The sequence below is a fragment of the Neomonachus schauinslandi genome, chromosome 3 (assembly GCF_002201575.2).
Source record: "Neomonachus schauinslandi chromosome 3, ASM220157v2, whole genome shotgun sequence".
Lineage (NCBI taxonomy): Eukaryota > Metazoa > Chordata > Mammalia > Carnivora > Phocidae > Neomonachus > Neomonachus schauinslandi.
In genome coordinates this window covers 124,727,052-124,740,571 of record NC_058405.1, presented here as the reverse complement: position 1 = coordinate 124,740,571, position 13,520 = coordinate 124,727,052, and the positions used below count along the sequence as shown (strand labels likewise).

At 34.7% G+C, this 13,520-nt stretch overlaps 1 protein-coding gene across 1 annotated transcript in view; it reads right to left on the bottom strand.

Annotated features, from left to right (window-relative positions):
• Nucleotides 1–9,691: 9,691 nt before the first annotated feature.
• GCA (grancalcin) overlaps nucleotides 9,692–13,520 on the bottom strand; it is a 26,218-nt gene continuing 22,389 nt past the window's right edge. The window contains exons 7-8 of the mRNA XM_044913318.1: nucleotides 11,176–11,234; nucleotides 9,692–10,361 (exon numbers count right to left, since the gene is read on the bottom strand). Coding sequence (XP_044769253.1) covers nucleotides 10,335–10,361; nucleotides 11,176–11,234 — 86 coding nt within the window. The 3' untranslated portion in view covers nucleotides 9,692–10,334. The remainder of the gene's footprint in view (nucleotides 10,362–11,175; nucleotides 11,235–13,520) is intronic.

Below are 13,520 nucleotides of genomic sequence, written 5' to 3'. Positions count from 1 at the left end.
TATGGATTGGGCCGAATATATTTGGACGCCAGAATATCAGAACATACAATGGAATATATTTTAATATCCTTAACTGTTAGATTTTTTTTGGAGGGAGGAGCATATGCCTCTCATAAAAATCAGGATACGGAAAAAAATTGCATGTTAAGAATCTGATTAGTCAATTTTTAGTCAAGCTTTATTTCTCAATTCATTTGAGTACAATTTTAAACTTATTAGGGACTGATCCATTATACCCTTTCCTTCTGAACAAAATTTTGAAATTTCTGCAAGTTTCTTCATTCTTTAATGATTCTTATACTCACATGTATTTTTAAAGAAATAATATATCTGTGCACATTATTAAATGGATTAATTTCTATCCCTCCAAGATAGAAATGTAATCTATTGACTTACCTTTGCCTTTGACACTATTAGTTTCAAATACAAGCAATTCATTTAAATTTACAAAGCTGTTGCACTATTTAAAATATGATTAAAGTGACCTTAAGTTGCTCCCTTTATATTTTTAAACGGTCACATGTGTGGGAGGCAATCTGTAGGCATGAGCAAATTCACATCCCTGCTAAGTGTTTGAAAAAAAAAAAAAAAAAGTACGTATGGCAAAATGACCAGTCCATTCCCAATAAAAAATAGAACAAATTCAACTAGCTTCTCAAACCATTTGGTGTTAATGCAGATACAAATTTAGGGACTAACTGATGCTGTCCTTTCCTCATTCAGCAAACATTTATGGGTGCCTAGCAGGGGGGAAGAAATGGCTAACTTTGATTCAGAGGACTATTTAAGGATTTTATGTCCATATTTAGGCACATTTTTGCAGCTGCAACAAATTTCATAAGGATTGCCAGCCTCAGCTTCAGGGAAATTCAGAATATAAATTCACCAGAGACTGTTCATTTGTAGGGAGCGAGGATTTGGCAGGTGAGGCGTTTAGATCTGATTGTTGGATTAGTGAATGCTTCAGCTGCAACACTGGTATGACATGTGTAAAATTCAGCCTTCCACATCAAGCCTCTATACTTCTTTATAAAAACTGAGCATGAAGGAATAGGAAGATGAGGAATAGTGTACCAGCATCCCGCTTGTTTAAATTCTAGCATAACACAGACTGTCTTCCTTTTAATTCCTTGACATAAAAAAATCGCTTGATGTTATCATCTAAGTCTCGGAGAACTGGACAGGATTAAGAAGGTCCCCTCTTATAGGATATCAGCTTAACAAGAGCCTGAACAATATGAAGATGTGGTTAGTTAGGCAGAAATGTCAGAGGCTCAATGGTTAAAATGACTTATGGAAGACCAAAGCAATTCTCTCATTTTACGAAATCCATCTCCTTGACCCAGCCAGAGGCCTAATGCCCCAAGTCACTGTCCCTTTGCCCACGGGCTGTAGCGAACAGCCTGAGCCCTGCATGCGGGGATCGTCCTGAGAGGCGGGGTTGACTGCTACAGCTGGTCATAGTGGTATATAGCCACTGCTCTTCTTCCAGGGAACTGGAAGCATTAACGTAACTCCTTTTGCTTTCCACCTAAAAATAATGTTACCTGGTTCCCAGGCCTAAATAAAATGCCATCTAAAATCTGAAGTTCATCTGAGTGAGATGTTTTCCTGCTGTTATTAACTGCTGGGCAGAGAGCAGGAAGTATCATTTTACCCTACAGGGGAGTCCCATATTCTAATAAGTTGATAAGGAAAGGAGGAACGAAAAAATGCTGACACGATGTCCTTGCAGGATTTTTAAATTAATAATCACTCATTGAACAAACATGAGAAGGCAGGGGCAAATTTGGGATAGCCTAGTTTCTTAGGTCCATGATAATGGATTGGTCATCGGAGATGAATTCTCCTACTCTTCCAGGCGGAAGATACGGAAACCAGGTTGGGGCATAGCAGCCGTTGGTGTGAGCTAGGGCTGCTTACAGGTCTTTTGGAGGTTTATCTTTAGCAATGGTTCCAAAATGCCTGAAAGAACAATGTCCTTAACCAAATGGTATTTAAAATCCCATCATATATTATGAAAGGATAAAATTTATCACCTCAACATACCTAAAATAATCGTTCTTACAGTATCTTTCCTTTGAAGGCTTTTCATGGTTAAAAAAAAAAGGATGTGGTAGATCTAGTTATTAGAAATGAATCACAACACTAATTTATAATATAGTAGCCTTTAAATTACTTATCCATGGTTAAAACCAAAAGCAGATCAATGTATTTGAGTAGATTTCTTACTACAAATCGAAATTTTTATAAATTACAAAAAACTTCAAATGTTATTCGGTTTCTAATCATTTTTTTTTTTTGGCAGTACAACAAATGTGTCTGTCATGTGAGTTTAGAGGCACTTGGAAGACAAAACAATGTCCTCACATGGAGTCCTAGAATTAGCAGCACTAACACCTCTGAGGAACATGCTAGAAATGCATATTGTTGGGCCCCACCCAGACCTACTGACTCAGAAAGTCTGGGGGTGGGACCTGGCAATCATCTTTGAACAAGCCCTGGCCCTATATGATCCCAATAAACACAAGAACTTTGAGAATCATCAAGGTAGATGGGCCTCGGGATGAGTTCTTTCATTAATAGCTGTGTGACCCTGACCAATTTAATTAACGTCCCTGAGTCCTTTTCCTGAATTTGTAAAAATAAGATAATGGTACTTGCCTCAAAGAAGCTTAAGAAATGAGATAACATATAGTAAAGTGCCTGGCACATAGTAGGTGCCCCCAAAACTCTAGATTCTTTGATTTTCACCTAGGAACATCTCAAAAACAATCAGGAAAACAAATAATTTTCCACAATTTAGCTTCTACATAATGTGCTGTCTCCAGCTAAAGAGCCGTTACCAAGACTGAAGTTTTTGATTCAGAAAACGCAAGTGTAGCTATTGTTTTCTTTAATTGTATTTTGCACTATTAGGTTTATAGCTTTAAAGTAATACTTCTTATTTATAATAATAAAAGTGAGAGTATGAATGTCATTGTTACAAACCTATCTACCCCGAATCAATGTTAAATGCCAGGTATGTAAGGTGATCTGTTGAATTGGGTACAAGTAGAACGTGGGCTGTAAAGACCGGCTCACCGGGGAAGCCCCTCTTTAGATCCACAATATAGTTCCCACATGGATATTTGAAAATGCATTTTCGAAATACGCTTTTGAAAGAAAATAACACTATTTTTTCAGAAAATAGAATTTATAGTTGTCATGGTTCTTTGCAGGCATCAAGGCCCACTCCGTCACGCACAGATACGTTAAACACAGTCCAGTGTTCAGTGGTAGAAAAGGCAAAGAGAGTGGTAAACCTGAATTAAAATCCTACCTGCTGCACTTACTTTCAAGACAAACCCTCAGTGAGCCCCGGAGCCAACTGTAGAGGCACCGTCTTAAATATCCTGAGGGGTCTTGAGGAGCCTCTGGAGTATATACGTGGAAGTGCTTCGTAAACCGTAAAGCACCATGTAACTGGTAAGCTCCTTAGGTAACTTGTGCATCATCACAATACGGTGTCATTCTGGTGGAAATGCCATAGCACGACCTAGGTCTTCTGAAAACCTTCCATGGTTCTTTCCCCTACTCAACACTGACAGCATTTCCACTCTGTGACAAAAATGTCTACCGTGATTCTCACAGGGCTGTCAAAGATCCCCTGTAGTCAGAGTAGAACCCCAGTGCGAGGGAAGCGTCCCCTGCCGTAGCATCCCAGGATTTGTCCAACACCCATAGCATTATGTATTTGCATTGCAGTTGTCTTCTAGGTAGGCAATGGCTTCGCCTCCCTCCTCACTTCCTAAACGTTCTCGTTCAAAGCGATCTTCTCTGGCTTCCACTTAACTTACAAGGAAGTGGACATTTTAAAAACTAAAAAGATGTTTTAAAATACTTTATAAAATATTCGTTGTTGTGATTGATCAGTGCCTGAGCTTAGGATAATTCATTACATGTCCTGTGGTGCAAAGGAAAATTCACGGGAAGACATGAATTATTAATAATTGATGGCATGAAAAGAAAGTATCACAAAGCTTATTTATATAAACTATTAAGTGGAGGTTGAGAGAGACGACTAACAAGAAGTCATTTAGAACTATTACATTATTATTATGAATAGACGGACAAAACATCGATAGGAATGCAATGTTAAGAACACAGAACCGTACAATCAATTGAACAATTTCATTGTTCTACCAGTCATAATCAAACTTATTAAATGAGAGTAGCAAGTATTATAGAAATGCTCTCAATAAAATATTTTTATTATGAGAAGTGGCAAAATTAACATGGTTACTCTTGAAGAGCTAATGTCAAAACTAAGTTGAATTCCCAAATTGTAGTCATGACGTTTGTGACTTCCATTAGTTAATTTAAAAGATACAAAATAATTTGGTACACTTACGGTTTTAAAGCACTATGTTTAACCTGTATTTTTGGTACTTCCCTCGTGTGTATTGCTTTTAAGTTGAAAATAATCACACCTGTTAGTATTTAAACCATATCTTTTTTTGTACTGTCACTATATACATTATTAACATATATTAAGTATGTATTAAGTATTTTGAATACCTGTAAGAAGATGCCACACCATTCCATCATCCTTATTTAGGAGTAAAATTCAAGGATCAGTAATCTTATAATTACCTCCTCCATAGCGTCTTCAAAATGCCTCTATAATTACAGCATTGAAATTATATGCTACACTTTTTCCCAAATATTAAAAAAAGTAATAAAAATACTGAGGAATCCCTAGTTCTCATCTCCTATGCACCTACAGATTTTAACGAAAGACACATTACCTCTTTTTAGCTGAAATTTGCATTCTATGATTTTGATAGGAAAATGTACATCAGAATGTTTGCCGGTTAAATAGTACATTTCAAAAAATAATGTGTGTAATCACTTGAAAATGTCAGTCATCTGATACAAAGAAGCTCACTCACATTGGTTAAGTAGTAAGTACCTTGGAATGCTTTAAACGTAAAGAAACAATCTACCAAAACACATACTTTTTCCTAGTCTTTATGCACATACTGTAGCATGAAATCATGATGCTTTTGAAATACTCTGTGCAGAAATATTTATTTTTTAGCAAATATTTTCTTCAAAGATTGGTATGTGGTATTGACAGTGTAATCTACTTGCACAACTAGTTTTGCAATAACCTTCTACAAATAACTGTAAATAAGAAAAATGTAAATTTCATGTAAAAATGGTTGCAAATTTTTGGTAGCTAAAAGTGTACAAGTTGTATTGAAAATATAGTATATATACATAATTTAAGAACGAAGCATATAATTTCTGATCTATTTATACATGAAAATTCAAGAATTTGTAAAAGAAATTATTTTGGGGAAAAAGAAAGTAAATCTCATTAGCTAGTTAGAATACTTTTATTAGAGAAGCCAACTATTTCCAACATTTTCCTAGGCATAGTGCTAGATATAGGCATGGTGGTGCTGATGTATTTCATGAAATCACATAATTGTAACAGTGCTGCTACAGTTTACGGAGTTCCACTGGGACACCAGTAAACTGGACTGAGTGGTAAAAAGCATTAAATCTAAAATTAAAGAAACATAAAAACACTTCACTTCTTCTTATTGGCTAGCAAGAACATAATGGTAATTTACTGAAACATTTATTGTTTCATTACTTAAGATTTCCGATAACTAAGCGGGCTTCAAATTACATGGGACACGAATTCCGTATAATGTGTACATGGTTCATTTTTTTTTTTCATCAAGAATGGAAATATCCAGATTACATTATTTTCATTTGCCTAAGTTTCATATGCGCTTAATTTCCCCCAGAATCATTTATCTATTATTTAAGAAAAAAAAATCCAACTATCTTCAGAGAAATCTTTTCAATAAAATTTGTTGGTCACAATATGGCATTTTCTAAGCTAAAGACTATTTGGTCCATTTAGTGGCTTAGATTCCCCACCATCCATTTCTTAAGGTTTAAAAAGCCAAGAGAACATTTCCCTATATAATAAAAGAAAAACCAAATCAAATATAGATTATCAGAAAGCAATGTACTGGTATCTTTAAGTGAGGCTGATTAGAAAATGAGAATCAAAGTACGAATAAGCTAATTATTTAAAATCTCTTGCATAAGATGAATTTGGGGGTGACGTATTTAGATAGCTTTGGGAAATTACATATGCATCCAAAAGTTTGGCTAATCCTAATTTTTTTTAAAATGGCCTATGATTTTCAAAAGAATATGGGTCTTTATTTAGTATGTTTCTGGAACATTCATACCTGTTCAGGTTACCCTTTGAAATTTCAGTGATCACAGCAAGATAAAATGTGATTAAATACAGCCAGCTAAAATGCCAATGACTGCGTGTATATATTTATATTTTCATGCTTAAGGGAAAAGGCTGGGACACACACACCCCCAAACACACACATACAATGTGTCAGAAGAAGGTACTAATTTCTGGCTTATTTGTCTCTGACTATAGCTATTGAAGGATGACAGAGCCCAATTGTCATTTCCTGTAAGCTTTCCAGATGGCCAGCATCTCTGATGTTGTGGAAGGGGTACACCTGGAAATACAAGTAGCTCATAGGCAAGGACCCTCTTCCCCCCCCTAACTGTATGGCACATCACAGTAATGTAGGAGTGCTGCCAATGTCTACTTGCTATATATATGCACATACACAGAAGCACACCTGAGTTCTGAATGCTCACAAAATAATACACACAGCTGTATATTACCAAGCTACCTGGTTAAAAGGAATGTTACATAATATAAGGCTCTTTCCTTCATATGCCAGTAAAATGCGTTTTTTTAAAACAAGCAGAAAAAGACTTGGCAAGAAACAATTAAAAGCACAGATTTCCCAGCATCCAAATAATGAGTTGATAGTGAGTCAGACATAAATTTTTCATAAGTATCCTAGTGTCTTGCTGGAAAGTAGTTTTGTGCTCAGTATTCTAAATTACAGGAAAAAATTTAACATATGGACATATATGATGTTATAACCTTATTCTAGACTACAAATTACCTAAACCGGTATTCGTTTAAAATCCTCTCTGCATTCATCACTATAACAGAAGTTCTCAATATTTGTTTTCTCTTTGTATCATCTAATTTTATTATAAAGTCTAGACATACTCTTAGATGATAGCTTAGCATTGTACATTTATTTCAAAGTGCTATAAGACCAAAAAAAATGTGGTTTTTAAATACAAGTTTCAAAGTAATAAAACACCCATGGTTGCATTTTGAAGTTTAAAAGAAAAAAAAATGCTAACCGGAAAGAAGTCTTGGATTTTTACTCACTAAATATAATCACCAGACTTTCACAAATGTATTCCTACTAAGTTCCCAGAAAACTGCGACTAATAGAGAAAACATATCATCTATGAGTCTGTCAAACATAAAGGACAAAAGAGAAGCACATTTCTGACAAATAGTATTTAGCTTGTCCCGTTTAGTAATGTCATAACAGTACAAGTGAACTTGATTTGTGTATTTTACTTAAATAATCACAAATTGATATTTTTACTCATTTTTTAAATTGCACAGACTTTAAACTACGTTAATAAATTTTACTTTCTTCCAGGGTGAATACCTTTTCTGGAAATAAACGTATCATTTGACATTTTTAAATTACTTTCTGTTTCTGAATGCATGCTTAAATAGATCACATGAGCACAGTCCTTGAAATTACACTTAAAGTGGACCAAATTAAGATTCAAAATAGTGTTGATTTCCCCTTGATGTAATTTAAAATGTGTAAACTGCCACTCAAAATAGAAGTGCAATACCTGATATTTAATCATAATCATTTGGCAGTGTTAATAGGTAGGGGTGAATTACTGCACTGTTATTTGAACTGAAGCATCTCATATATGTAACAGATTTTGTATGATACAAAACTTTACAGCAAGCTATTTGAATGTTTATTAAAAAATTCTCAAAATGACATGGAAACATGTTTACTGTACAAATAAAAGCATTTAGATGTTAAGAGTGTACATTATTCAATAATTTACATCATTACAAGAAAACTGGGTGTGAGTTAAACAGTACAAACTACCACATTATATTCATATTCCAGTCATTGTTCATCATCCACTATTTAATTTCTATGTGTAATGGATGTCTGTTTACATCAATTATCTTGAGAGCATCAAAAAGTGAATTGCATTTCAGTATAAAAATCCAAGTAAAATATTCTCAATGGCTAACGTCTGGTAAGATTATCTGTTTAATGGAAAGGGCAAAAGAACTGTCTGACAAGTAAGTTGGATTGGCATGGAAAATCAGCTTTGCTAGAGAAAGGGGTTCTGTGGTCAAAAAAGTTTGGAAAAAACTGGGTCAAATAAAAGTAAACAGGATTTTATGTACCTTAGGCTTTATCAAACTCCCTGAAAAGGGTGAAAATTTCCCAAGTACATTTTCTCATCGAAACTCCTTCACAGATCTCCTACGACCAAAATTCGTAAGAACACCTTTGGAAGAGGATGAGTTAGAGAATCATATAAAGAGTTCTAATACAAAGTGTCATCTGGCAGAAATTTATATGAAGAATACCATATGTCATTTTTAAAGTTTTGCCTCAACCAGTAGCCTCCAAGTAAAGAAAAACTAGAACAGACCTCAGAACAGTACAGTGACTAGATTACCTGTAATCTGGCTGTTAAGATCCCAGGCTGCTGAGTCATATTATCACCCTTATTCAACATGAATGATATGAGTGTGTTTACATTAGTTTTTCCCAAACAAGACTTCTAATTAGAATCCTGTATTTTTTTTTTAATGGCTCAGTTAACATCCTCTCACATTATCAAATATATGTTCATGGAAAAAAACATCCAGAGGACAAAAGTATATGGATTATTTCATCACACATTTTATACTGCTGACCAAATGATAGCTAATTGTATAAAATTATAGTATCAAAATGACTATCCAATACTTCCTTTCCAGGACTGTTAAAAGTAAAAGTTGATTTAAAATTCTGTGAGTTTATAAAAAGTTTTCTTTCAAGATACTGCCATTCACCCTCCACCCTTTAAGAAACACAGAATTTTATAAAAAGCCTAATTAATTTGGTCACCAGTCATACTAAAATCATGTCAATTTGTACTCACATTTTAAGCTGGAAGACCTTCAGTTAAAGTGTAAGAAAAATACATGTTTTTTTAAATCTTCACTAAGAAAGACAGAACATTTGCCAGGAAAGCAGCTGGATTAATTACAACAGCTCACACCAGGGATCTTAAATGCTAAGGATTTAATGACCACTTTGCAACTTTCCACAGTAATGCCACAGAAACAGGCCATGGTGCCACCTGTGGTCAGTACCCCCCACATTACACACCTGCGCTCAACGACTTACCAGTTTACCAATGCCAATGGTAAACCCGCAGCTAATGTTGAGAAAGTCAAACTTAAAATTTCTGAACATTTAAGCAAAGTGGTAGATTACTTGTTTTTTAATTTTGTGAACAGTTGGCATTATATATATAAAACAATTTAGCTTCACAGAATACATTGAAATGTTGACATTTCATTAAAAATATGTATCACTTCCAGAAAGTCTAGATTTAAAAGGAAGATGCCATTTTAGGCTTTGTTGTCACTAATGAAAAAAAGTACAGTCACAAAAGGATGTTTATTAAGAACTTTTTTTCCACAGAAGACAAAAAAGCATATTGAAAAAAATATGCACTGACAAAAACAAAGGAAAAAAAATGCCTCCTGTAGCCTTATTTCTATAGGTTAATTTATGGTGCACCTAAGGTGATGTAACATAAAATTTTAGGAACTTTCTCTCTTCATAGACAAAGACCAGTGAGTTTCTGTTCTTGAATTATGTGATCAAGGAATAAACTCTCTTACAAATATGGCACAAAATCCAGGCTTCTCCTTCTAGCTTCCTTTCACAACCAATGACTACAAACAAAATTTCAAAGTATAATTTGTAACCTTCTGGTAAGTATACATTAGCTTTATCTAGACTTTCATTATTTGGCTTCTTATATAGTCTCTTGTAAGTACATTCTTCTGGGATAACAATATTAAAAATTAAAGTTAAAAGGTATTTATATCAATTCATCATATACCAATATTTTAGGATACCATACAGATACCTGTTAAGTGATAACTTTTCTAAAAGCAATTAATATTCCAAATACAAAAGCACTTCTTTTATTGCTTTGAACTATGCACTAAAGTAAAAACACATAGAAAGAGAACAGGTTTAACAAGGAGAAACATAGAAAAGCCCCCAAAGCTTCAAATTCAAAGTAGTCCAGTTCATTTCTTCCAGGTAAAAAAATTCACAGTGTTTCTTCAGCTTTCAAATTCTAGACATTCAAATTGCCATAGTACCCTGCAAAAACTAATACATAAGCAAAATCATCAGCTGGTAACAATAAAATGGTTTTTGTTTTTGATTAATTATACTCCATAAAAGCATTTTCACAAGAGGGGAAGTTTTAAATGTTTCCAAGGCTTGTAATGTAAACCGGGATATACCAGTAGGGAAATGCTGACCCTCTAACTTCCGTATAACAAAAACAAAACAAAAACCCCGAAACATTGATGTACATGTAAAATATAATTTTCCTATAGATTCAATTAAAAAAATGGGATGATGCTAATTGCAACCATTTGAAACGAGAAATGAACAGTGTCCTAATCTGTCATATATGAAAATTTCCTCTCTCTTAATATCACCAAGAGTAAACTACTCTTAAATAGTGGTAGTTTTGCCCTTAAAAATGATTTGAAAGATGGGATGCCTGGGTGGCTCAGTAGTCAAGAGTCTGCCTTCAGCTCAGGTCATGATCCCAGGTTCCTGGGATTGAGTCCCGCAGCGGGCTCCTTGCTCAGTGGGGAGCCTGCTTCTCCCTCTTTTGCTCCCTCTGCTTGTGCTCTCTCTGACAAATAAATAAATAAAATGTTTTAAAAAATGACTTGAAAGATAAACTGCCAAAAACATGTCATGAAATTTAGAAGTATCTTTATGTTTAATATAAAGTCAAGTTGGTATTTGTACAAATACCAAATCATATTTGCATTTAGCTGAAAAAAAAACAGAAAAAGAATATGGTCTATAAAACACATTAATCCCAGTACCGATACCAGGGATCACTTAAATTTTTTGACAACTGAACACATCTAGAACACAGTGTAAATATCAGAATACTCACATCATCATATACAAAATTCACAACCCCTTGTTGCAAGTGGTCTCTTCTCCTAAAGAAATCTTTAAACAAGCAAACAAAAAATATTAAAATTTTAAATATATAGTTTCAAATACTTGCACTAAAAAAATGACTAATTTCATACTCAAAAGTTTCAGTTTTTATTTAAATTAGTTAACATATAGTGCAATATTAGTTTTGGGGGTACAATATCATGATTTAACAATTCCATACATCACCCAGTGCTCATCACAACAAGTGTGTTTCTTAATCCCCCCATCACCTATTTCCCCCATTCCCCTCACCCACCTCCCTTCTGGTAACCATCAGTTTGTTCTCTATAGTTAAAAGTCTGTTTCTTGGTTTGCCTCTTTCTCTCCCTCTCTTTTTCCCATTGCACATTTGTTTTGTTCCTTAAATTTCACATGAGTGAAATCATATGGCATTTGTCTTTCTCTGACTTATTTCACTTAGCTTAATACTCTCTAGCTCCATCCATGTCTTTGCAAATGGCAAGATTTCATTCTTTTTCATGGCTGAGTAATATTCCACTGGGGATATATACATACATACGTATGTGTATATATATATATATATATCTCACATCTTCTTTATCCATTTGTCAACTGATAGATACTTGGGCTGTTTCCATAATTTGGCTATTATAGATAATGCTGTTATAAACATCGGGGTGCATGTATCCCTTTGAGTTAGTATTTTTGTATTTGGCTAAATACCTAGTAGTCCAATTGTACTACCAAGTAGTTCTATTTTTTAACTTTTTGAGGAACCTTCATACTGTTTTCTACAGTGGCTGTACCAGTTTGCATTCCCACCAACAGGGCAAGAAGGTTCCCCTTTCTCCACATCCTCACCAACACCTATTGTTTCTTGTGTTGTTTTTAGCCATTCTGACAGGTGTGAGGTGCTTATCACATTGTAGTTTTGATTTGTATTTCCCTGATGATCAGTGGTGTGGAGCATCTTTTCATGTGTCTGTTAGCCATCTGGATGTCTTCTCTGCAAAAATGCCTATTCATTTCTTCTGCCCACTTTTTGATTGGATTATTTGTTTTTTGGGTGTTGAATTTTATAAGTTCTTTATGTATTTTGGATAGGAACTCTTTATCAAATATGTCATTTGCAAATATCTTCTCCCATCCTGTAGGTTGCCTTTTAGTTTTGTTGATTATGTCACTGTGCAGAAGCGTTTTATTTTGATGAAGTCCCAATAGTTTATTTTTGCTTTTGTTTCCCTTGCCTCAGGAGACCTATCCAGAAAGAAGTTGCTACAGCTGAGGTCACAGAGGTTACTGTCTTCTTCTCTAGGATTTTTATGGTTTCATGTCTCACATTTAGGTCTTTAATCCATTTTGAATTTATTTTGTGTATGGTGTAAAAAAGTGGCCCTGTTTCATTCTTTTGCATGTTGCTGTCCAGTTTTCCCAATACCATTTGTTTTTTCCCATTGGATATTCTTTCCTGCTTTGTCGGAAGATTAACTGACCACATAGTTGTGGGTTCACTCTTGGGTTTTCTATTCTGTTCCATTGATCTATGTGTCTGTTTTTGTGCCAGCACTATACTGTTTTGATTACTACAGCTTTTAATATAACATGAAGTCTGGAATTGTGATCCCTCCAGCTTTGCTTTGCTTTTTCAACGTTGCTTTGGCTATTCAAGGTCTTTTGTGGTTCCATACAAATTTTAGGATTGTTCTAACTCTGAAAAATATTGCTGATATTGATTGCATTTAATGTGCAGACTGCTTCGCGTAGTATAGACATTTTAACAATATCTGTTCTTTCAATCCCTGAGCATGGAATGTTTTTGGTGCAATTGTAAATGGGACTGATTCCTTAATTTCTCTTTCTGCTGCTTCATTATTGGTATGTAGAAATGCAACAGATTTCTGTACATTGGTTTTTGTATCCTATGACTTCACTGAATTTGTGTATCAGTTCTAGCAATTTTTTGGTGGAGTCTTTCAGGTTTTCTATATAAAGTATCATGTCATCTGCAAATAGTGAAAGTTTGACTTCTTCCTTGCTGATCTGGTTGCCTTTTATTACTTTTTGTTGTCTGATTGCTTGCTAGAACTTCCAGTACTATGTTAAATAAGAGTGGTGAGAGTAGGGGCGCCTGGGTGGCTCAGTCGTTAAGCGTCTGCCTTTGGCTCAGGCCATGATCCCAGGGTCCTGGGATCGAGCCCCGCATCAGGCTCTTTGCTCAGCAGGAAGCCTGCTTCTCCCTCTCCCGCTCCCCCTGCTTGTATTCCCTCTCTCGCTATCTCTCTCTCTGTCAAATAAATAAATAAAATCTTTAAAAAAAAAAATTAAAAAAAAAAA